This window comes from Pezoporus flaviventris, unplaced genomic scaffold (assembly GCF_033815535.1).
Source record: "Pezoporus flaviventris isolate CSIRO_AGI_PZ_B2104156 unplaced genomic scaffold, CSIRO_AGI_Pfla_v1 ptg000081l, whole genome shotgun sequence".
NCBI lineage: Eukaryota > Metazoa > Chordata > Aves > Psittaciformes > Psittacidae > Pezoporus > Pezoporus flaviventris.
Genome location: NW_026892629.1, coordinates 2,866,750 through 2,890,114, shown reverse-complemented (window position 1 = coordinate 2,890,114; position 23,365 = coordinate 2,866,750). Strand labels below are relative to the sequence as shown.

Sequence of the window (23,365 nt, the reverse complement as noted above, 5' to 3'; positions counted from 1 at the left end):
ACTCCTCCGCATATGTTCACTCATATACACAAGATATACACAGGCAGAGGTGGAGGAAGAGGAGGAAAGAGATTTTTAAAGAGCCTTCAGCAGTGGATGCCTATTTTTGGCCTCAAAAAAAGAATATAGTAATCTTCAAGAGAATAAAAGGAATAGTGACTGTGAAATTGGGGAGGTTTTAAAATTACGTTAGGTGCATCCTTAGGCAATTCTCCTTGAAATTAAATTGCCTCTGTATTTTTGGGTTTGTGGTGGGGTTTGTTGGTTTGTTTTGGTTTTTGCTTGTTTGGTTTTTGTTTTGTTGTGTTTTGGGGTTTTGTTTGTTTGTTGTTTTGTTTGTGGTTTTTTTTAAATTTTGAAGCACAGAATTGTATTGTTTTTACAACTAAGCTATGTTTTCCTATTTGATGAGTATGCAGCAGACTGTCTTGCTGTATAAGCTATTAAATTGCAGATGTTAGTCTCCCTTCCTCCTTCCTGGCAGGGTGTTCTCTGTAAAATTTATTGCAACCTGAAATTCTGGACATAAATCAAGTCAAATGTGGTTGCCTTGCTATTAAGTTATGTTACTGATGGAGAAAAAAGTAGCAGTGTTTATGATAGAATTTCTTTAGAGGTATGGCAGAACTGCTTTTTCCCTGAAAGGAAACATAAGGAAAGACAGGGAGTTCTTTGGTTCATAATCAGAAAAATATCCAGGCTAATTTGTAACTGTTCTGAAACAATGAAAATTGTAAATTCGGTTAAAAGTCTAATCTTTATAACTTGCAGTTATGTCTGAGATGAAGGCATGTGTGAGTACTTTGGACCACAGTGATCCATAACTACTGAACACTGAGAAACTTGAGCAAAGCCCTTAACCAAACCTGTTTGTATTAAACAACTTGAATTACCCATGAAAAGTTAGGAAGAGATTTCATTTCAGCTGTAGCAAGCAGAAGACCAGGATTAGCTCATTGGTATAGGTGACTATGATGAGTTTCATGATGGGACGGGTATCAACGCTTCTTGATCACGCTAAGAGATGAAAAAAATTTAAAAAAAGTAATAAAAAAGTTCAGAAGACCCCAGTGAGAAACTCTGACATGGAGATGAGGTTGCTAAAATTGACTCCATGTTGATAGAGGTGGAACTTCAATTAACTTAATGATCACCTTTCAAGAAATGTGTCAGCAAAGAACCAGCCCCCAGTCATTTGTGATTTTGTAGCAAGATGAAAACTGCCCAAGTCCCTCAGGGTAGCCTGCTGTTAGTGCAGTATCTTGGTGGTTTTCTGTGTTCCCCTGGTACCACTGGGGACTGGCTACAGAAAATATCTGTGATGATGGCTAAGATCCTCTTGAAACTTCCCTGCTGGATGGTTTTTGGGGCAGTTTGTTCCTGCCAGGTTTATCTAGACTGTCCATTATCTGAAGTATTCAACAGTAAATAGCTAAATGTCCATCTTGCTGTCAGTGTATTTGCCAGACCATCGCTTGAAGTAAAAAGGAATGAAAAAATAAGGATCTTTTCGGCTATAGGGTGATAAAATGTTTTGCAGAAGATTCCTCCTATATTGTTGAAGTTGCATGTATCGTCCATATTGAGGTCAAGTGTACCATCGTCTATTCTTATGCCACTATTATTTTACTGTCAGGACCTCTGCAACTGTATTAGATCCCAAACACATTGGGAGAGAGAGAGTTATATATATATTTTGTATCTGCTTAAATTGACTGGCAGAGGAGGCGTACGATATCTCTTGTGTTTTGCTTTCACCTTCACTATGATCACATTCCTCTTTACCCACTATGTGCCAAGACGGAAACTGGCCACATTTTTGGTAACCATGCCTGTGCTTTGTGGTGTGTTGCTACAAGCTGCCATCTTTCATAGTGAGTTCTAGTAAGAAGTACATGATCATACGAGGACACATGACGGTAACCATCACCTAGCCACAATAACTTCTTCCACTATATGACTGGATCTAGTAAAGAGTATCTGTTGCTTCAGAAATGCACAGGGTTAGTTTTGGAGAGTGCTGAGCAGCCTCAGTACCTTGTGAACGTGTGCACATGTGGTGATTCCGGCTTCCTGCTGCCTCAGAGGTTACTGGGGTGACAAGGAGCTGAAGCTTTCCTTGCATGTGAGAAGGATTAGTTGGGCAAGGGAAGGGACACTGACCAGAATAGGTTGATTATGGTGTCTTTCTCAACAGACTCTGTTAGTAATGTTTATATTGAGATAATGTAAAACTTCACTACTCCCTTGGTGCAATGAAAGGGATTTTACTGTGTCTAAAGTAGTAAGCTCTGTTTTGTGCAGATTGATACACTGATACTTGTGGGTCAAACACTAAATCATGTAGACACCAGATGGGCCAGTCTTCCCACTAAGTTCAGCATTCTCAGGACAGTGAAATGATGCCTCTGTACCTACACTTGGTCAGACGGAGAGAACAGGGAGAATCTGCCTGATTGTAGTCCAACACTTTCGTGGGCTGAAGCAAGAGTAGTTGGAAGGATGAATCTCTGAGAGGTATATGGACTATGTATCTCCCTTTTGCCATCCCTCTCAGTTGTATTGCCTCATGTGTCTTCTGTCCCACAGGATAAAGTGCTGTACTTCTCGTTGGTTGGCTGACTTCCAAGGTCCTGCACCATTTATCATGTTTATATTTCACAAGAAGATTAGCTTCATATTTGTATGCTTCCCCATCCTCTTCTAATCTGCAAAACCATAATTCTCTGAGAATACCAGAAATTGATTTATTGACAAAGAAGTTATAATTAATGCCAGTCCGGGAATGTTAAGAGCCACGGAAAAAAAAGAAACAAGTAATGCAAGATTACACCTCATTTCTTCTGTGAAGGGCATTGTATGAGCCATTTGTGGATTTTTAGGCTAAATAATCTATTTAATTATACCAGAGCAGATTCTTCATTGTTTAGTCATGTTAGTACTGCAATCGATAACTTTGTTATGGGATTTTTTTCATTGAGCAAAGATGAGAGTTAGTATTGAAATAGTTTTGTTTACAGGTGAAGGCTTCTTTGAAGATTATGAGAACTGAGCCTGTGATCTCAGTGAGCCCATGCAAAGGTCACCACTGCTGCAACTAGTCAGCACACTTGTCAGATGAAGAGAGGCTGCTGGTTGAAGGGGCTGTGAAAAAGGCACTCTTAGTTATACTATGGGTATGCAAATCTTTCTGGGTGGAAATAAAACATAGTAAGAGATGATGATCAGTAGCATGCGGTATTGCTGCTGTTACATGTATAGCACTGTAAAGGAAAGAAAAAATAATCCCCTGTCAAAGAGAGGCACCTTCCTTAAATATTTATTTTACTGCACATTGATACAAGGACTTGCTTTCTTCGTTTCCTTGCTTTTGCTGACTATTTTAAAATTTATGGCCAAGTAACCTTTTAGTACACTTCAGAACTGCTATGAGGTCAGGCAGTCCACGTGGAGAAGCAGTGCACTGAAACTTGCTTATGTGGAGATGTTTAATCATGACATTAGCCAGACATTTTATAAATTGTTTCTGGAAGGTATTTCATTCAAGGAACCACATGAATAAAAGAGCAGATTCCATTCTGTATTGTTGAGTAGTATTTTCTTGATTTCTTTACTGAGTGCACTGATGCTCCTTCAATTAAATGGATTGGCAAATGTTTGGGGAGACAAGAAGCTTAAGTTAGATACAGAATTGAGCCCTGTATTTCTTAGGTAATACAGATACTGGTTTAAGTTCCATCCACCACAGGTTATTTCCTTGCCTTTTTAGGGAGGGGGAAGCACAAGAATATATCCACAACACTTCATATGGCAGTCCAGGGAAAAGGAAACTTTACAGTGATTTAGAATATGAGTAAGTTTTGCTGTAATAGCTTTCAAATGTCCCTGGGCATTTTTGTGGGCCACCAGCTGCAGTGGCAGATTACATCTGAAAATTACATTTAATATTCCAAATTGTGCTTCTTCTTGGTGCAAAAAACCGAACAGTAGTACAGACCAAAGAATGCAGAATACGATTTCTTGTTGGGCCACATTTTCGTAGCGCAGTCGGTTTTGTTTTGTGCATCTCCAGCATAAAGTTAGAACAAAAACTTGAGTAGACTCTTTTTAAATAAACTATAATGGACAATAACTTCTCATTTTTTATAAAGGGGAAATAATGATAGTTAACTATTGTCTGTCAGTTTGCAACATAATGTAAATAAGAATACATGTTGCTTTTGCCTACAAATTTATTTCTGTATAATAGAAATGATACTTTTCTGATAGTGATGAAATCTCAGAAAAATATCCAACGTACAGTAACTGAACTGGAAATTTTAATAATGTTTATACTCACTAAAAACAATAATTTCAATTATAATATACCATTTAGCACTTCAGTGCTTGAAAGCTCTCTAAAAGGACACTTCAGTTGAAATATTTAATTAGAAGCAAGCTATTATTCAAGAATAAGCATTTAAGGGTTTTGCTAAACATGCAAGTAAACCCATGAATGTGAGACAGATTATCTGGGGCATGAATCAAGCAGTAGTGAAAATGTCAAGTGAAATCCTTAGCAGCAGTGAGCAAGAACGGTGCTGATTTATACCAACTGAGGACCTGGCCTGCCAAGTGTCATGGCTGTGACAGTCACCGGCAGTCGCTGGAGTCAAGGGCTGCAGCGAGATGGATGAGAATATCAGCTAGCCCATTTGAAAGCAGACCTTCTATAAATACTATCTGAGAGATTGGTTCAGATGGCAAACCAACAAATTGCCAGCTCCATCTGGAATCCTCTTTGTATGTATGTACATAATAAGGGAAGGAGCGTGGGTAAAATGCTGTTCTTGCAGCCCTGGGCATTACAAATCAGGCTGCTGGGTTGCTCCCATGGCTCTTGCAGGAGACTTCCAGCACGATTTCTTAAAGCAAGGGTGATCCTGGAAGGAAAATAAGATCACTTTTAAATTTTCGGCATTTACACCAGTTTGCTTAAGCAGTGAGTCTGCTGATATCCTTTTGGGTTTGAAAGGGAGGATAAAGAGCAAAAGACAAAGAAAAGATGGGTGAACTGAAGAGAGTAACTTCGCTGACTGTCCTATATGCAGATGCTCCACTTCAGAGGAAGTGTATTAGATTTCTCATACTTTTATAGGTACACAGGATAAACATTATTGCTCATTGACGGAAATTATGTTTTTATTTACCCCGTATGCACCTACATACGGGATTCTGTCTTTTTAGCGGTTAAGATGATTTAAAAATTATATTAGTAATGCCATTGCCACAACATAGGGAAGACTGAGTTCTCAAAGGAACTCTTCTTTACCCAAGCATACTACTGAATAAGGCAAAGGCTACAACATTATCTTTCTGTTGATTTGCAAAGAGTAAATTACAGGTTGTTGCTATCAGGTAATATGAAAAGCTGCCCTATACTCCCAGTGAACAACATCCAAATACCTTATTTTGTACCCTGGAAGTCCAGAAATCCCCTTAGTATCTTTTCTCATATTCATTATTATATGCTCCTTTCTTAGTTTACTGAGTTTTATGTATACTCTGACACAGTGCCTCTCAATTCTCTTATACAAATTGTGCCACTTGTTACTCACCAAACAGAAGGAGCAGCATGCTATTCTGAGGTGCTGTAAGACCTGCCCTGAAAAGTAGAAAGCATCTCAAAGTTTAAATATTTAGTTATGAATTTTACTGTTCCATTTCCTCACTTCTGGAGATCAAATCAGCACTAACGCAGTAGGTTTTCATTGTAGTGGAAGTAGAAATGAGGATTGTGTTGTTCCCACAGCTTTACTGGAGTCACGAGCCAGATCCTGGCCTCTGGCACACGTTACTTTAGATACTACTACATTACTCTCTGAAACTGTTTTTAGTTCATATTTCAGTTTTCATTGTGTAGGGCTGCTTTGAAGTTATGAGTCAAAACCTCTGCCGGTAGAAATCCACAGAAGTAACTGTTTCGTGAATGCAGAATTTGGCTCAGTGTGTTCTCGGCTTTGCTACCTACAGACACACCCCAGCTCTGCAGACCACTCTACATGTCCTATACTCCCTTGTACTGCACAAGGGAGTATAGGACATGTAAGTCCTATATGTCTGGGTCATGGAATGGGCAAGGCAGTCCCAGTGCCCAGGCTCATCCCCAGACATAGTTCTGACCCCGGCAAAAGGGCACTTTCTGCAGCAGCTCCTGAGCAGGAGTTAGGACCAACCCAAGTCTGTTCTGAGCAGGCAGTTTGGGTGCAGCCACACCATTTCAGAGGCTCGCAGAGCTGGGTAGGGTGGACCTGATCTGCTCTGTGCTAACTGACCTCATAACCAAAGAACAAGTACTGGCACTGCAGAGCTCACTTGTGTAAAGGTAGCCAGGTACCTCTGAACAAAACACTGGGTATCAGAGATGTTACTGTGAGGACAGGGGGCTTGACTAATTTTAACATAGAAACCAAGCTGAATTTTCCTTCTCTGCTTGAAAGTGATGTGTGAGCAAATCCATATAGCAGCTAAAAAAGAAGTGTGACATGATAAACATGAAAGAGCGTTCTCTGTTACTATATATGAACCACTACCCCAATTTAGATACTTGTTTGCTTCAACCTGTTGTATTGCTATATGACAGGTCCTACTGTAACCTAATCCCTGTGAGTTTATAGTGGAGCCAGTCACAATGTAGAAGTTGTAACATATGGAAAAAATATCTGTTACAGAAATAGAATAGCCACACTTGGGAGTGGGAAAGTGTTATACAACCAAAATGTGGCAGTTGTCTGCTTCTTCCTAACCTGATGTTTTAAATGTGGCTGTTTTTCTTTTATACTCTCTTGTTTGTGATGCTTAATGCTACCTAATGGAGTGCTTTATTTTCTATTGGAGAATGGTATTCCTGGAAGTAGGCAGGCAGGTTTTAACCTTCATTCCAGAAACCATTAAAATATTACAATAAAATATATATAAAAAATAAAATTAGTCTGCACAGCCTCTCTTAAAGATACCACATAATTAAGAAAGACAAAATAAGTTATTTTATTTCATTAAAGGTCTCTAGAAACGAATAATCAGATTCTCAAATTTGACATTTCTATACTGACCTGGAATGATCAGGAGGCTGTACTGAGTCCTCTCTGAAAAAGGGATAAGGGATAAAGGGAGGAAAACAGGTTGCATCTATGGGAAGGTCCACCTCTTGAAGTTAAAAAGCAAAGCCAAACCTCTTCTCTTTTTCCAGCAAAATCATGCACCACCAAACCTACAACGTTTTAGCAGAAACGGCATATGTGCAGTGCTAGCTAACTGCCCTGGAAGGATCAGTGTAACTGTTGTCCTCGAAGCTCAGGAGGCACAATCCTGGAGCAGAGGAGGAAGAAGCTGGGAGGAAGGGTTACATTTTCAAAAGAAGATAATGCTCCAAATGAGAAGCAGGAGCCAAGGCTGCACTTGCAGAAAATGCCTGGGGAGCTGTGGAGCTACATCTTTGGGAGCCCACGTGCTCTGAGAACAGGAACCAGCTAGTTTTGGTGTTAAAACAGAAAAAAAAGTTGCAAAGCCAGAAAGCAGGAGGGGGGACTGGTTAACATGATTAAGCAACTCTTAAGATAGTATGGGATTACTTCAGTTGCATCATGTGAAATGAGTACAAGAGAGAACATTTTGTATATATTTCAGGGAAAGCTTCCTGTCAGTGACAGATGCTGGACTGAAGAGTCTCTACATTTTGCAATATTGTGACCAAGATTTTCAGATAAATGCAGACAAAGAAAACAAGGCAGGCAAAGGTCCTAGCTCCAGTGAGAGGTTGTCCTTTAGATGACACTGATCTGTTATTATTTGTGGAATTATACGCAGAGTAGAAAATAATGTTATCTTGAAATGTATTGTACTGAGGCATACTGGCACCTTGGTCAGCAGCTGATTATCACTGGTTTAGTAATGTTTCATGTATAATAATTTTTGCCTTTCCTAAAATGTGAGTGATTCCATAAGCTTAAAGTGTCGAATTGGCAGAAGAGACTGGGATTTAGGGGGATTTGGAGTATAGGCTTGTTTATGCTGTAGAAGCTAGCATGGACAAAGGGCTAGGAGATGATTCTGCCTTAACGAAAGGAAAATGGACTGGGTGTCACAAATGTTTAAAATTCACATACCTTCAATTGATAAACATTTGATTATAGACTAAGTCTTTGGGCCTTAAGTAGCTGCAAGTACACCGCACCAGTGATAGATTTGGCACTGCCAAACTTTTACAATAGTCAGTGCTTTTAGAGTTGTAATCTGGATGTTAGCATATGCAGCTGAAATTTTATCAGGCCCTTCACCCTGCCTGTAACTCTCATGAACCTCAGAAACTGCTGTCCTAAGTTGGTATAGAGAAAATTTACTTCTTCTTAGGTATCTACTCTGGATCCAATCCCCAGAATCCTCAAATCCGCTATTAACTTTATCATTTCTGCTGATGATTTAATCCCCTTGAATGTCTGCCAGTCTCAGGTGAATTTCATCTGGGCACTTGCTGAGTTTCCTGTGAGTTAAAATCGTCAGGCATAGATAATTCACTTGCTCTTGCTAGAGAACTTGTATCCTTTTGCTAAAACAAGAAATGTCTTATGCCATGGTCTATTATTGTGTTATTCTCTGTGTTTCACATCATAGCAATAATTTTTTAAAAGGCATTTTATCCAATTTTCCACTTTAGCACAAAGCACAAGGATTGAACAGAAACATATTTGGTATCAGGCATGTTTTGTGCAACACTTACTGTAGCTGAGGAGAATGAGCAAATGAGTAATGTTTTTTGCTGCCTTAAAAACCCATTATAGCCTAATGCCGTCCATTATAGCCTAATGCAATCAAAAAGATTTTCTTTTCTTCCTTTCTGCTCTCAGCCCCTTTGACTTTTCACGCACACGTCATTAATAGAATGTGAGAAGATTTTCCAGCACAAATGGAAAGTTTATTCTTGTAGTTCTGCAAAGTAGAACCTGTGACTAATGAACTATAGAATCAAATGCATTGCTGTTTAACAGGAGCAAGAAGAAATACCTGCTTTTGATTTCACAGTTGGTTCTGAATGTGGTGAAATGTAAAATTTGGTTTTGGCATGGTCAACCTTTATTATTTTAATGTGAGTTGAAGAAAGAAAAATATTAAAGTAAGAGGGGATAAAGAAACAAAGATGAAACTACATTTTAGAACTGTTAAGCCTGATAGAACTAAAGGACCAAAAGACCAGCTGGCATAAATAAGCAGTTCTCCATTGATATTAATGGGACAGAATTAGAATTATTAGGAAGCTGAAGAGGAAGGGATGGAATTGCATATACTGCGTAGGAAGAGATAAAATTCTTGAGTGAAGAAAGGAATGGAAAGAGAATAATCAGTTTTAAGGCATGGTAATGAGCAGTCCATTATGGTACAGAGTGTAAGCTGGTAAAAGTTGTGAGGATTAGTTCAGGTTTTGGCATAGCAGTTGTATTTTTCTGGATTGATTTCATTGAAGTGCTGTTAGAATAGGCTTTGACTCACTGAGTCTGAGGAAGTAGAAATATAGGGGAAGAGAGGGAAGGGACTTACTCTTTTGCTAAAGTACAGTGTAAGAGCTGTAGGAAATTACTCTTGGGGAAGAAGTGTTGCTATTACTTAATGATTTTTTTGTGACATTCAAATTGACTTAAGGGTGTTCCCAAAACTATTAACAAATTTAGTCAGATTCTGTAGGCTTGATCTATTAAATGAAAGACAGCAGCAGTACCACTCTTACATTCAAAAATACATAGCCTCCTGTTTTGCCCAAGAAACTGATGAATTGGGTGCAGTTCCTTCATGCAAGACCCTGAGGAAAAGGGGTTAGACCCAACTATTCTGACAGCCTTAGAATATAGTAGCACTACCAGTTCAAACCTATGTAAGATGCTTCTGCTAAAAGAGGTGATGCTAACCTTCCATTAGATTTAGGGTCTAAATAAGTATGATTACAGTTACATTAAAAACACCTTGCAAATGATGTTTTCCATAAAAAATTCAATCGTATTACAGTATTTTATGGATGTGTGCAACACATTTTTGGACATCCTGTTGAATTGCAATTATGCTTTCATCTTAATCCTTTCTGGACAAGATTTCATCCTCTTTTGCAGTTCAAGCAGTATGCAGCTGCCTTTCACAACTCATGTTGCTGCAATTGAAATAAATAAATGAAAATGCATGTTGATTAAAATTTGACTTTTATCTCCACAGTTTACAAATATATTCAAAGTCATTTTCCTTGAGTAAAGCCACATACTGTGTGAGAGACTATTTGATAGCATGAGTTTGTATGGAGTCTTTTTCTGTGGTCAGGAGGAGCAACAACACAGGATCAGCTTGTTAAGATTCACTTATAAATACTTGTTTGATATCTGTCTTAGTCCAAAAAACATTTCTTTTTTTAGACAACTTGAGAAAAGAATGAAGAAGTCTCAGCCAAAACAGTGCCCCATTTTAAGCTGTATAGTAACAATTGAATTCTAAAGAAATAAAAATCTGTCTCAGAGAGAGTTTAAGGAGGACAGGAGCAGATTCTCCTGGAAGGCATGCTAAGGCACATGAAAAACAACAAGGTGCTTGGTGACAGCCAGCATGGCTTCACTAAGGGGAAATCCTGCCTGACCAATTTGGTGGCCTTCTATGATGGGGCTACAGAACTGATGGACAGGGGTAGAGCAGTTGATGTCATCTACCTGGACTTGTGTAAAGCGTTCAACACTGTCCCGCATGACATCCTTGTCTCTAAATTGGAGAGACATCAATTTGATGGATGGACCACTCGGTGGATAAAGAACTGGCTGGATGGCCGCACACAAAGAGTTGTGGTCAATGGCTCAATGTCCGGCTGGAGACCAGTAACGAGTGGTGTCCCTCAGCGATCGGTGTTGGGACCAGTCTTGTTCAACGTCTTTGTCGCTGACATGGACAGTGGGATTGAGTGCGCCCTCAGCAAGTTTGCCGATGACACCAAGCTGTGTGGTTCGGTTGATACGCTGGAGGGAAGGAATGCCATCCAGAGGGACCTTGACACGCTTGTGAGGTGGGCTGATGCCAACCTCATGAAGTTTAACCATGCCAAGTGCAAGGTCCTACACCTGGGTCGGAGCAATCCCAGGCACAGCTACAGGTTGGGCAGAGAAGAGATTCAGAGCAGCCCTGCAGAGAAGGACTTGGGGGTGTTGGTTGATGAGAAAATGAACATGAGCCAGCTTCAGTGTGCGCTCGCAGCCCAGAAAGCCAACCGTATCCTGGGCTGCATCAAAAGGAGCGTGACCAGCAGGTCGAAGGAGGTGATCCTGCCCCTCTACTCTGCTCTTGTGAGACCTCACCTGGAGTATTGTGTGCAGTTCTGGTGTCCTCAACATAAAAAGGACATGGAACTGTTGGAACAAGTCCAGAGGAGGGCCACGAGGATGATCAGGGGACCGGAGCACCTCCCGTGTGAAGACAGGCTGAGGAAGTTGGGGCTGTTCAGCCTGTAGAAGAGAAGGCTGCGTGGAGACCTCATAGCAGCCTTCCAGTATCTGAAGGGGGCCTATAGGGATGCTGGGGAGGGACTCTTCATCAGGGACTGTAGTGATAGGACAAGGGGTAATGGATTAAAACTTAAACAGGGGAAGTTTAGATCGGATATAAGGAAGACGTTCTTTAGTGTAAGGATGGTGAGGCACTGGAATGGGTTGCGCAGGGAGGTTGTGAATGCTCCATCCCTGGTGGTGTTCAAGGCCAGGTTGGACAGAGCCTTGGTGACATGGTTTAGTGTAAGGTGTCCCTGCCCGTGGCAGGGGGGTTGGAACTAATGATCTTAAGGTCTTTTCCAATCCTAACTATTCTATGATTCTATGATAAACTAATGAGAGGTTAATGGTTACTGAATTACTTCCCTCACTATGCTTGCTTGATTTTTACAGTTGACTGGTCCATGAGCAGGGACTTTGAGAATTTGGCAACACATTTGGACTTTGGTAATTAAATTCTGTGTACATCCTATTTTGGTTAGCTGCTGAATTTTTGGGGCCTAGACCTCTCTCTCAACTTAGTAACCTAGCAGGGAAACTTTCTGCTTTCAAGAACATCTAGGTCTGTGGTCACTGGCAACTAAGATTGATGGGGAAGCAACCTACACTGTCTCCCATAATGCATTACATTCTCAGTGTATTTCTGGAGGGCCACTGAAGATGCTGGGTCTGTCCTATTCCAGAATTCAGCTTCTCACAAATGCCAGGAAGCCTGGTCTTTCTCTCAGGCTCTGTAAACAGTGGGAGACTTCTGCCTTGGAGGAGTAGGGACTCTTCTGCTCTTCCTACTAAGCCCTGGCATCCCAGACAGCTCCTGTTCCTGCTGCTGGCACCACGCAGCACTGTGGATGGTGAAGGGGGTGTATGTGAATAATTCTGCCTGGATGTTTGCTATTATAATCTGACTGGAGATGTTTTGGTTCTCCCATTATCAGCGTGCGCAGTGGATGTTCCTCTTGTTATGTAAAATCTCTTCTGTCATTTTGGCTTTTTCCTCTACTTGCGTATTGATGAAAAAATTGAGTAAAACTCATAGCTTTTTAAGCCATCTTCTTTCCTTGAGCTGTTACATTATCTTTGTTTCCTGTTACAGTAGACTTCTTATAAACTGATTAAGCATTAAACTGCATCATTAAGGGAGTCAGGAAATTTCTTTTTCAGCAAGTGTCTTTTAATATAAAATAAACCCAAGGTATTTAACAGAGCTTGAGGTATACCAGAAGTAGAGTCTTAGTTACCTTTTTCGTATGTTTGTTTTGAAGGTTCATGCCTGTGGCATCATATCCTCCAGTGCTCACAGAAGGAAGAGCAGGTTTAGCAAAGCACATCCTGTTTCTCCACTTTCAGTTAGAGATAGTCAGAAATTTTAGATTACTGAGCTTCAAAGGGTTTTGTCTGAAACAAAACAAACTTTTGGCATGTTTGCCAAGCCTCCAGCTCAAAGAGAGCTGTAGGTATTTTTGCTGTCACCACTGAAACTGGAAAAAGCACCATTTTCCCTGAGTAGCTGCAACACCCTCCATTTCCTCTTTACTTGATATTCTCAGTTTTGTTGGGTTTATTCCATGGTGGTCCATATCAAATTAAAAAATCTGTCCAGCAGACTAGAAACTCACGTATTGAGCATGAAGGACAGTATTGCGTGTTTAGCCTTGTTAGACAGTCCTGTATTCACAGAGCAACATATGTAAAGCTAAAGAAGTTTGTTAGATTTCCAAGAGGAGAGCTAAACTAAACATGTTGCTTAACATCAGGTGGGAACATCCAGCAACACAAATGTCCCCACCATCATGTCATAATGAAATTATGATTTCACCCTTCCTCTCAGGTCCTTATTTGTGCCAATTCCTTAAGTGACCACTCAAGAAACATTTCATGCAAGTCCTTCCTAATTAACAAGGAAATGTTCAGAATTGTGACTTTCCTGTCTATGCTTACCGTGTTGATTAGATATGGGCACATGTTCTTGTTTGTGTTCATTACTTCAAAACCATGATCTTGAATGTGCTGGCTCATTCACAGGCTGTTGCAGGGGTGAGAAGCAATGGTCTGGTGCCTCTTTATAGCTTGTTATTTAGTTTATTACCGACTGTCAACTCACTGTCTCTGCAGGGCAAAGGGGGATGGTATTTCTCTAATGCTACAGTTCTGTCAATTTATATGGCCTACCAAAAGTCCTTAGTAAATAAAATCTTAAACACATTGGTTTGATGCACAGGACACTTCAGTTCAGTATATAGGTGTGGGAGCCTTATCTGATTCCCATGGAAGTCAATGAGATTTAAGTTTGAATCGGATTCTGCAGACACAATAGTGTAGCAAAAAACTAGATGTTTCCACAGGCTGCAGCCAAGCATGGCAGCCTTGCAATACTCTACGTCTCCCTAAGTGTTCTGAGTATAAATTACTTCTTCATTCTTAGGTCTTCTCATACTAACATAGAGACAGTGAACTATGATAAAGGCACAGGCATTGACATCACAAACTGTATGAATTCACATGCTGAAGTCTATCTGGCATTTGTTTTGTTTACCTTCCTTTGTTTTCTCCAACCCTGCCATATGCAGAAGTAATTGATAGTAATCTGCTGAAGGTTTCTTAGTCCATCAGTGGCTTAGGGTAGTTGTCTCCTTCCTTCTACTGCACACCAGCAAAGCTTTTGCCCCTGCCCAGAGGCATTAATAATCAATTAACTTACAGTGAGGGATTATTATGAGTTGGAGCCACTGAGGAGTCACCATAGAAAAGGAGTCTTGTGGTGAAAGCATTGCATATATGCAACAGCAACTTGGCTTATCCTCTTGCTGTCAGTAAGAGGCACAGTGTAAGTAGAAAAATTAACTTTTCCAGCATTCACAAGGAATTTTTTTAACATTTAGGTTTTGAAAGATTGCCTGAGTCCCTCATGGGTTTTTTTGTTTCTAGAGTTTGTAAAAACAGTGTTAGAAAACTGATGAACCAAAAGGTAGACAGAAGCATGTCTGTTAAACCACAGCCCTACCCAGTGTACATGCTGTAACCTCAGCTGCCAGAGCATGCCAGCTGGTCTCGGTCACCTGTTCAGAATACCAAGGGTCTTCTTTATAATTTGTCCAGTGTTAGCATTATTTTGTGGTGATGAAAATTTGTTGAAAGGAAAAACAAAAGCCAGTGTGTTGAGGCAAGGATTTCAGAACATTGTCTTGCAGTGTAGGTGGTAAAAGGTTGTAAAACTGGCTTTTCCTGTAAAAGGGATTCACTGTTGGTTCCTTCAATTAAATCTCTCACCAAAAAAAAAGTATGTTCTAATAGTATAAATAGGAGAGGGATCCAAGTAACTGTCTCGTCTCCCTTCAAATCTGAGATATTCACATGGACTCTAAAACAGGCTGTGTCCATGTCACCATGAAAATGCTGTACCAGGACCACAAAATCTGATGTGTTCCAATGCAGTATTTCAAAATCCCCATCACAGTCTTGAAAAGAGTAAGGGGATGTAGAGCTGGAGAATAAACCTAGTCCAATAGAGAGATACAGCAGTGACTTTGAATCCAACTTGGATTTGTGTGCAGATGTGGTTCATGTCCATACCTGCTAGCAGCATGCTGTAGGATCATAAAACCCCTTTTGAACAATTCTGTGTAGGTGATACTTCCCTTTTTGTAAAAAATGGTGGTCATTTCAGGACAATAGGTATGCTTCATTTTCAGTAGTAAAAAGCACTGCTTAGTGTGGATGCACTGAGATACATTCACAGAACACCAGGTTGGACGAGGCCTTGGCTGATATGGTTTAGTGCGAGGTGTCCCTGGCCATGGCAGGGGGGTTGGAACTTGATGATCTTGGGGTCCTTTCCAACCCTAACTATTCTATGATTCTATGATTATGGATTTGTTTTCGTCTTTTGAAAACTCCGGAAGAGAATTCTGGGATAAACAAAATGAAAGCTTTTGTTTGTTTGTTTTTATTCTGAGCCACGTACAGGAGAATGCAGTGGAGGTTTTATATTCATGGACAAAGAAATAAAGTAGTGGCGTAGCACATACTGAGAGGCACAGCATAGATACAGATACAGTGCACATGGTATATCTGTTCCCTTTTCAGAACAGAACTTAAAAACAAAGCAGTTTTTACTTTTCAGACCTCCCTTTTAAATCTAAACCATTCATATCTACAATGACTTTTTGTCATTGGTGTTCTGATAATTCCAATAATGTAAGACAGTCCACGCAAAGAAGCATTTGCATGCTGCAAAAGAATCATATATATCTAAGAAGCAGGCAAATAGTAGATGCAGCATGGAGAGAGAGATACGAACAGGACATATATGTGTGTTAAATATTCAAGTGAATATAGAGGATCAATACCTGTTATTACGTGACCTATTTCTGTCAACGGCTGTGAATAGGAATGATACAACAGTATGCAACTACCTTGCCAGTAAGCCTCAGCATTGCACAGACACTCACAGAAGTGCTATTTCAGGAGTCTGAGAATATAAACAGAGCATGAGTGAATCACATAGCCCCATGTGCCAGTCCACCAAGGTGGCTGGACAAATAAATCCAAGGGCACTCTTTGTACAGGGATGTGCACTCATTCACACTCACCTGTCTATCGGTCAGACCACATGTATGCCTTCCCAGTGGGAGTGCAGAGCTTGCTTAGGAGGTGCTATAGCTCAACTCCAGGCTGCTGGTGAGCCGTGAATATCTCAAAATACTAAAACAAAAAAAAACCCAAACATTCTTCAGTAGCTATATAAACTGTACTTTTCAAAGGCTTATTTTAAGTAGTCTGACTTTTCTTTCATGCTTGAGAAATTACTTGCACAGTGAGCTACCTACTTACTTTGAAGTTTTGAATGCAATAGTAGATACATGGATTTTATACATGTGTATGTAAATGTGAACTGTTTTGCAAAAAATGTAAGAGTTCTGTCCTTTTTTAGACTGTAAGAATAACACATAATGTACTACAAGTAAAATTACATTCTGAGTAAATATAATCATTACTGTTTTGTGGTATTTGGAGGCCTCTGTAACTGATTAGTCATGTTCTGCATATTAAATACAGTAGGGTCAAGTGTTAGAGTGGCTGAGCACCATATTTCCTATTGATTTTGTTTAGAGTTACATAGATCGTTAGAGGTTTGTGAGTAACAATTTCTGTGATTCATTAGCAGTTCTGAAAAATGAGAGGCTCTCTAGCTGGAAACCACAACAACATTTTTTCAAGCATCTTTAATAAAAGTGAAGGAAATCTGGAATCAAAGGGTTGAACTGAAAAGAACATGTGAGATCAATTCGTAAAAAAGCTGGGAGGAGATGCTGCTCATATATATCTGAGGTCTCCTGAGAGATAAGAGCCTGAATTAAGTCTCTTCTCTAAATCAACTAAAGGATAGACTTAAACCCAGGATTTACAGGTAGCAAAGGAACTTGGTAAGCAGTGGGCCAGACAACATGGAGTATGTAGCTGTTGGAGTGGGTTTGAGAATAGTGCCTGTGCCTCTGCCAGACTGTCATATTAACCTAAAATGTTTGGTTTTGGAAATGCTAAACCTGTTTTAATGGTTTTGGTTGGTTGGGGGGGGGATTTGTGGGTTTTTTTGGAGGGGGTTTGTTTGGGTTGGGTTTTTTTGTTTTTGTTTTGGTTTTTTGTTTTAACCAAAACTGTTCCCATACCTGCCTTTTAAAACATTTTGTTAGAGTATTTTTCCAATTTTTTTTTTTTCCAAAATACAATAAAATGCTTTGTCAAGGTCTAGACTGAAGACCTCTGAGCTGGAGGGTGCAGTTTTTCCTTCCCCACAGTAATGATGCTGTGGAGGCACAGAACTGGAAGAGTTTGATCTGTCTTGCTGTTCCAGAGTGAGGTGCTTATATTAGCAGCTTATAAGAGTGCTGCCTCTGAAAGTCAAGAGTTTTGTGTACCTCTCCCTTTCCCCCACAAATCCCCATATGAATTATGTTTTATCAGTGAAATCACTCCCGGGTTGTGCAAGCCACTAGGAAGACTAATAAAAGTGCTTTATAATTATAATCTATATATGCTGGCAAACTTGAATAAATTTACTTGTATGAAAAAGAACAAATTTAGATAATTGAACAGTACAAAGCTTTGTGCGGACAGCATACAATAGTATCTCTTTCACCAGATGTGTATGAGTAAGCAGCCTCTTATTACTGGTTGCAGAATGCTAACTTCAGAAAAGGACATTAAAAGTGTGACCTTTAAATACAGATGGAGGGAAACAGTTATATACCTAACACAAAAAATTGCGTAGTGGCAAATCACATGGCCAGTGAAAATTTGCATTCTTCATTCAGAGGATTTCATACCTCATAAAAGGAGGATGCTGCAATAGGCTATATATTTAATTGGGAAAAGTACCATTTCAAAATACATGTAATGCTGTATGAGAGTCCTTTCTATGTATACAGTTATTTTGTTGTATATATTTATTCATGTGAACTCGTAACAAAGCAGGGAAATGCCAGCTTCTTGCTTTTATTGGCAGATATCTAAGAATAGACTGCTGGTGTTTGCATTCCTTCAACGTGAGAGCTTTATGTTAGAAGACAGAAGGGAAGCAGGGAGGGAGTATATGGTTTTTCCAAGAACGTTTCTATCCTGTGCTTAGAGTAATTTAGTCATTTTTCCTAGGAGAAACTATTTCATTACAATCAATGAATAAATAGATTTTAGATTTATTAAGCAAAATCACAAAACAGGGGAAGCTAAATTTAAGAATGCTGCAAAAATGTAGATTTATCATGTGCCGTGTTCTTCATCTTTGCACAGGTGATTGCTGGCAGAAGAAATTAAATTTGCACACTTACAAGCTGAGTGGGTGCTCACAGTGTTAGCCAATGGCTTTTATTGAGGGTTACAATAAAGATGAGCAGTGAAATATTTTTTATGATATACTGTATACATTTCCATGAAACTCTTCTGATTCAGAGCTTGAGGGGGAAATTACTTTTTACAACCAAGAAGAGGCAGTTAATAACTTAAAATCCAGCTCAGACAGAGGCTCCTGATACAATTACATCTCCTATCTTTCTGTGGCAATGAGTTCCTTCTCTTGTCTGTTGTGACGCATAGGTGAAAAGCATGCAGCAGAGCCAGACGATGCAGAGCTGGTGAGCCTCAGCAAAAGGCTGGTGGAGAACGCAGTGCTGAAGGCTGTACAGCAATATTTAGAAGAAACTCAAAACAAAACCAGACAGACTGATGGAAGCCCTGTGAAAACTGAAGAAGCAGCAAGCGGCAGTAAGAATGAGAGCGACAATGATAACAGCAAGTGAGCACTGTGCAAAAAGCCCGGGAGCAAATATCCCACCAAGAATAACCACAAAAACATGTCCTAGCTCCCTGCTGAAATTTGCTAAGTGGTGCTGGGTGACAGGCGCTCTGCTTTGTGAGTCTCTTATCAAAAGTTTGTTCTGAGTTGAAGGACACAGTCTGCTGGTGTCGTAGGTGCTTGCACTGCTGAAAATCTGTTGAATGCTGGGAGGGATGGACGCAGGAAAAAAGACAGGAATGGCGAAGCAGGCTGCTCCAGTCTTCACTTGTTCATGATACCAAGAGTCCCTTCCTTGCTTCTGAAGAGAAACTGAACCCTTTTCGTTTGCCTTTTGGATTGTCATGAATGGCCGTGGAAGAGGCCTGGCCATAAGTGGAAGCAATGCCCTCTGCCCGAGGGTTTGGCACTGCCGCAGGGCTGCTTACTCCATGTGAGAGCACGTGCTGTTTCCTAGTCAACAGCAGTCAACCCCAAGCTAAAAATTACCACTACAGATATTCATCGCAGATACTATTACACAGTATGTAATATGACAGGAGTTTCTCTTAAATGTGACGCTGTACTGTTCTTTACTTTTTGGTATTATTTGTTGATGTAAATTATATTTTTTGACAAAGTTCCTTTTTATAACAAAAATATGTGCAAAAAGGCTGAGCATTTACTACTGTCCAAGCCAGATATGGTCTCTTTTTCTCCATACATTAATGATTCTAAAAGACATTAGTTGTTATAAAACATATTATATTGTTCTTTTCCTCTAGGAAAGAGCCATGAAGCAGACTTAGTAAAGGAATCTTTACGTAGAGAAACGCAGGCCCTGTTATCCAGACTGAATCAGATAAAGGAGCTGTTATCCAGTCCTGAGATCCGCACGAAAATCAGCAAAGAACTGTTTGAAGACAGGCACAAGTCTAACAGTAAATGGAAAAGTTGTATTGACTCTGGATCTCCAAATGCATGATTGGAAATTGCCATGATGTAAAATGTCATCAGGTTGTTTAAAGACAGAAAATATTTCTTCAAGGAACTTTCTGTTTCTTTTATACAGAAAATATGAATGGGTGCAAATGGGTCATGAGGGATCATGCTGGAATACTTGCACAGAAGGACTATGTCTCATAATGATGGAGTGCAGTCACTCCTCAGCACTCCTTCGAAACATGCTTGAATGTGCAGGTATATGTCATGACTCCAAAGTGGAAAAATACTGGTTTCCAATAAATCTGAGCAAACACTGTGCCCTTCCTTTATCACTGCAAATAATTCAGATTTTTCTCATAGATCCCTTCCCTAGCAATGATATACAAATATTAAAAAATGGATGCTTTTAAATACTTTTAAATGTGTATTTGAAAAGAAACTTTTAATTATCTGCCTTTTGGATATGTACTGGCATTTTGGGTTAGCATTGTCTGTTTTTCGGGGTTTTTTTTGACCAGCACTTGAATACATGTATAAATGCTGACATGTTTCTGCTGATGTTTACACTAATGCAAGAATGTTTTAAATTTCTGAATGAAATTCAGGCTCCACTAATCTCAATGGCAGACTCTCATTGGCTTTAATGGAGTCAGGATGCTGCAATTAAGATTTCTCGTGAAAATAATAATATTCCTTGGGATAATACTTGCCTTTTTACTTTTGTAGAACAGTGGGTTTGTACTTTGTTTCTGATGTTTCCTCCATCTCTACCTTCTGCTGCCCGCGGTGGGGTGTCAGTTTGCCCTCATTGCTCCCTCCACACACATGCAAGATTCACTGAAGCTTTGGGTGTACAACAGTGCAGGAGTAGGTCCAATATTTACATTTTTTATAAACATTGTTTAAAATTGCCTCTGATCATAAAAGCTATAAAATATGTGTTGTGATTGGTATCAGAATTGTGCTGTTAGAACAGCTGTGTGCATATACTTCGTTGGTCTCAAGCACTGGTCGTTTATCTCATGCATCAGAGCGCTTTTTTCTCATACGTAACGGTATATTCAGAAACGTCTCATACGTGCTATGTTCACAATAAAGTATTTTTCTTTTGCACCCTATGTATGTTTTCACCTGTCTCTAAACGGACTTCAGTAAAACAGAGCACTTGCAAATAACAGGGTTGACAGAAACAGTGCTGGAATGAATCACGCTATTGACTATGGTTGTTGTGCCAAGATGCTGACCTGAAATCATGTGGAAACATTAATGCCGATAAGTTAGTCTCAAAGAATTCTTGGTTTAAAGAACAAAATTCTGAGATTCCAGCCATTAATTTATATTCTGGGCAGTGTGGGTGTAAGACGGAAGTACTGGTGCAACTTCTAGAGGTCTGCTCTTCAGTGTCAAAAATTGAGTTTAATGACTATTCTCAGATTTGCTTTAGAATAATAATAATAAAATCTGTAGTCATCCCTGGAGATTAAAAAAAAAACAAAATACACAAAGCTTTCACAGGTGGATCTGTACACCCCTGCACAGTGACTCTGAGCTCAGCTTGTTCCTTTATTGCATAGGCTGAATAGAGAAGTTTCTGTATTGTATCAGACTTTACTGAGTACTAGTTCATTCAAAGATAGCCTTTCATATGGTATCAAGCATTGTAAATCCAACTTGCAAACAAGACTTAAATCCAACACAAAACCAGACAAGCAGCTGAGAAAACAGGAAAGTAATGTACTGTATTCTGTCTAAATCTCAGGTTAGCATCTCCCTTTGCTTTATACAAGTCATTACCATGATGATTAAATGACTTTCTACATCATTCAGATTGTAAGAGTCATTGCTAGTTTAAAATAAAACTGTAGAAATTAATCACTGAATTTATGTCAAGACACTTTGATGAGTGACCTGGTTATTAGAGACTTTGCTTCTTAGGGATGGGATCAAGAATAGCAACTCTGAAAAAAATTATGAAATATAGGAGACTTAATGGCCTCAATATAGGCAGTATCATCTGAGACACCCTGGAGTGGGCCTGGCATGGATCTGACAAATATGACACGAACCCTACAGGAAACATGTATTCTGGATCAGGAACTGGGGGCTAGAGGATACCCCAGAGCCTCTAAAAAGGTACTGGATACCTATGTTTAAGCAACTAAACCCCATCTTTGATTTTCAGATGTCTTGACCGATGCAAATCAGCTTTTGTTTCTAAACCATTCATACTCTTTTAAAATGCCAACCGTAGCCTTTATTTCTGGTTTTGACGAGACACTGCTATTAATTTACTTGAAAACAGAACAGGGTTAAAAAAAAAGAAACCCAAAACTTGCATCTGGACTATTTCTCTTATGGCAACATTTCTTCTTGCTTTCTCTATTCTTCTTAATTAAGTTTTTTTTTCTGCTGGTAGTGAAGCCTGGCTGCCAAATTAAAGCATAAATCTCTTGTATGGAACTGTGAGATGAGCACTGAAGAATGCAGATACATAGAGACTGTGAAGCTCTGAGCCACACACACCAGAACAAATATGTTGCCTTCTTCACACTTATAAATCATTTTCATACAACAATTTGTTTTTCCAATTAAGTGCTTCTTTTGGGGAATGTCTGGAGGCAGCGATGAACAGGTTATTCCGGGAAAGTGTTGGCATTTCAAAACAGATGGTGCAAGTTTGTCCATGTTTTATTTTCAGTTCTACCTTCTACTTTGTTCATACTCAAGGGTATTTATATACTGCTGATTGTAGTGGTGTCTGTGACAGGTTTAAAAGCAGTAGCTCAGCTTCCAGGACTAGGCTAGCTAGAAGTGTTTTGACTGCCCATGACCCACAGAGAAACTGTTCCTGACAGTTTCCTATGATTGGTCTGGGTATAGAGCCCAGGAGTTGCAGAAGCCACATGTTTGATACCTGAGTGGCCCTTGCCATAAATTGCCTGCACTGTTGAGATGTACATTAGAGGTGTTTAAGAGTTGACAGAGTAACCAGAGAATTCACTAAATCCATGTAAGTCCTGACCAACAGACACCAACTTTCTGATGTAGGAAGAAAGGCTGTTGTGGAAAACAATTACCTCCAAGCATGGCTGAACATGCCATAAGGATGCTCAGTCTGGTAGCTAAATAGTAACGCAGCAGATGAATGTGTATCTTTGTGAAAAGGAAACTAAATGGTGTTTCTCTGTTGACTGAACATGATACAAATCTAAAAAGCATTGGAGCTGAAGGTCAGATTCAGACACTGTAGCCAGATATACAGATATGGGACCCACACTGGATAATGCCCGTTATCTACTAATGGTCCTACTGAAGTAAGTATGATGATTTGAGTGGTAAAATACTGCTTTATGGCAAGGTTATACAACCTGCCAGTTAGGATTCAAGAGGCTTCACATTATATATTTATAGGAGTTTGTGATTATAACTGCACACTAGTGTATGCTATTTTAGCCTAAAGGCTATGTGAGTGTGTCATGGATCAAAGGGTATCAGCCATGCTTCGTTCTGGTGACAAGAATGATACTATTTCATTTTTATATCGGTCTAGACATGACTCATATATTCTTGTTAGAATTCTGATTTTATAAAGGTCTTGAGAGATATCCCACGC

At 39.6% G+C, this 23,365-nt stretch overlaps 1 protein-coding gene across 4 annotated transcripts in view; it reads left to right on the top strand.

Moving 5' to 3' along the window:
• Positions 1–20,065, top strand: part of AKAP7 (A-kinase anchoring protein 7) — an 87,017-nt gene extending 66,952 nt beyond the window's left edge. Inside the window, exon 9 of one of the 4 annotated variants that reach the window (XR_009747110.1) lies at positions 18,630–18,757. Coding sequence is in view for 2 of the 4 variants with exons in the window: in XM_061474878.1 (XP_061330862.1) it covers positions 18,630–18,832 (203 nt within the window). In the remaining 2 variants the exon portion in view is untranslated. Of the gene's footprint in view, positions 1–18,629; positions 19,205–19,592 lie in introns of those variants that run through there. The other 3 variants (XM_061474879.1, XM_061474878.1, XM_061474881.1) reach the window with 3 other exon arrangements.
• The last annotated feature ends 3,300 nt before the right edge of the window (positions 20,066–23,365 follow it).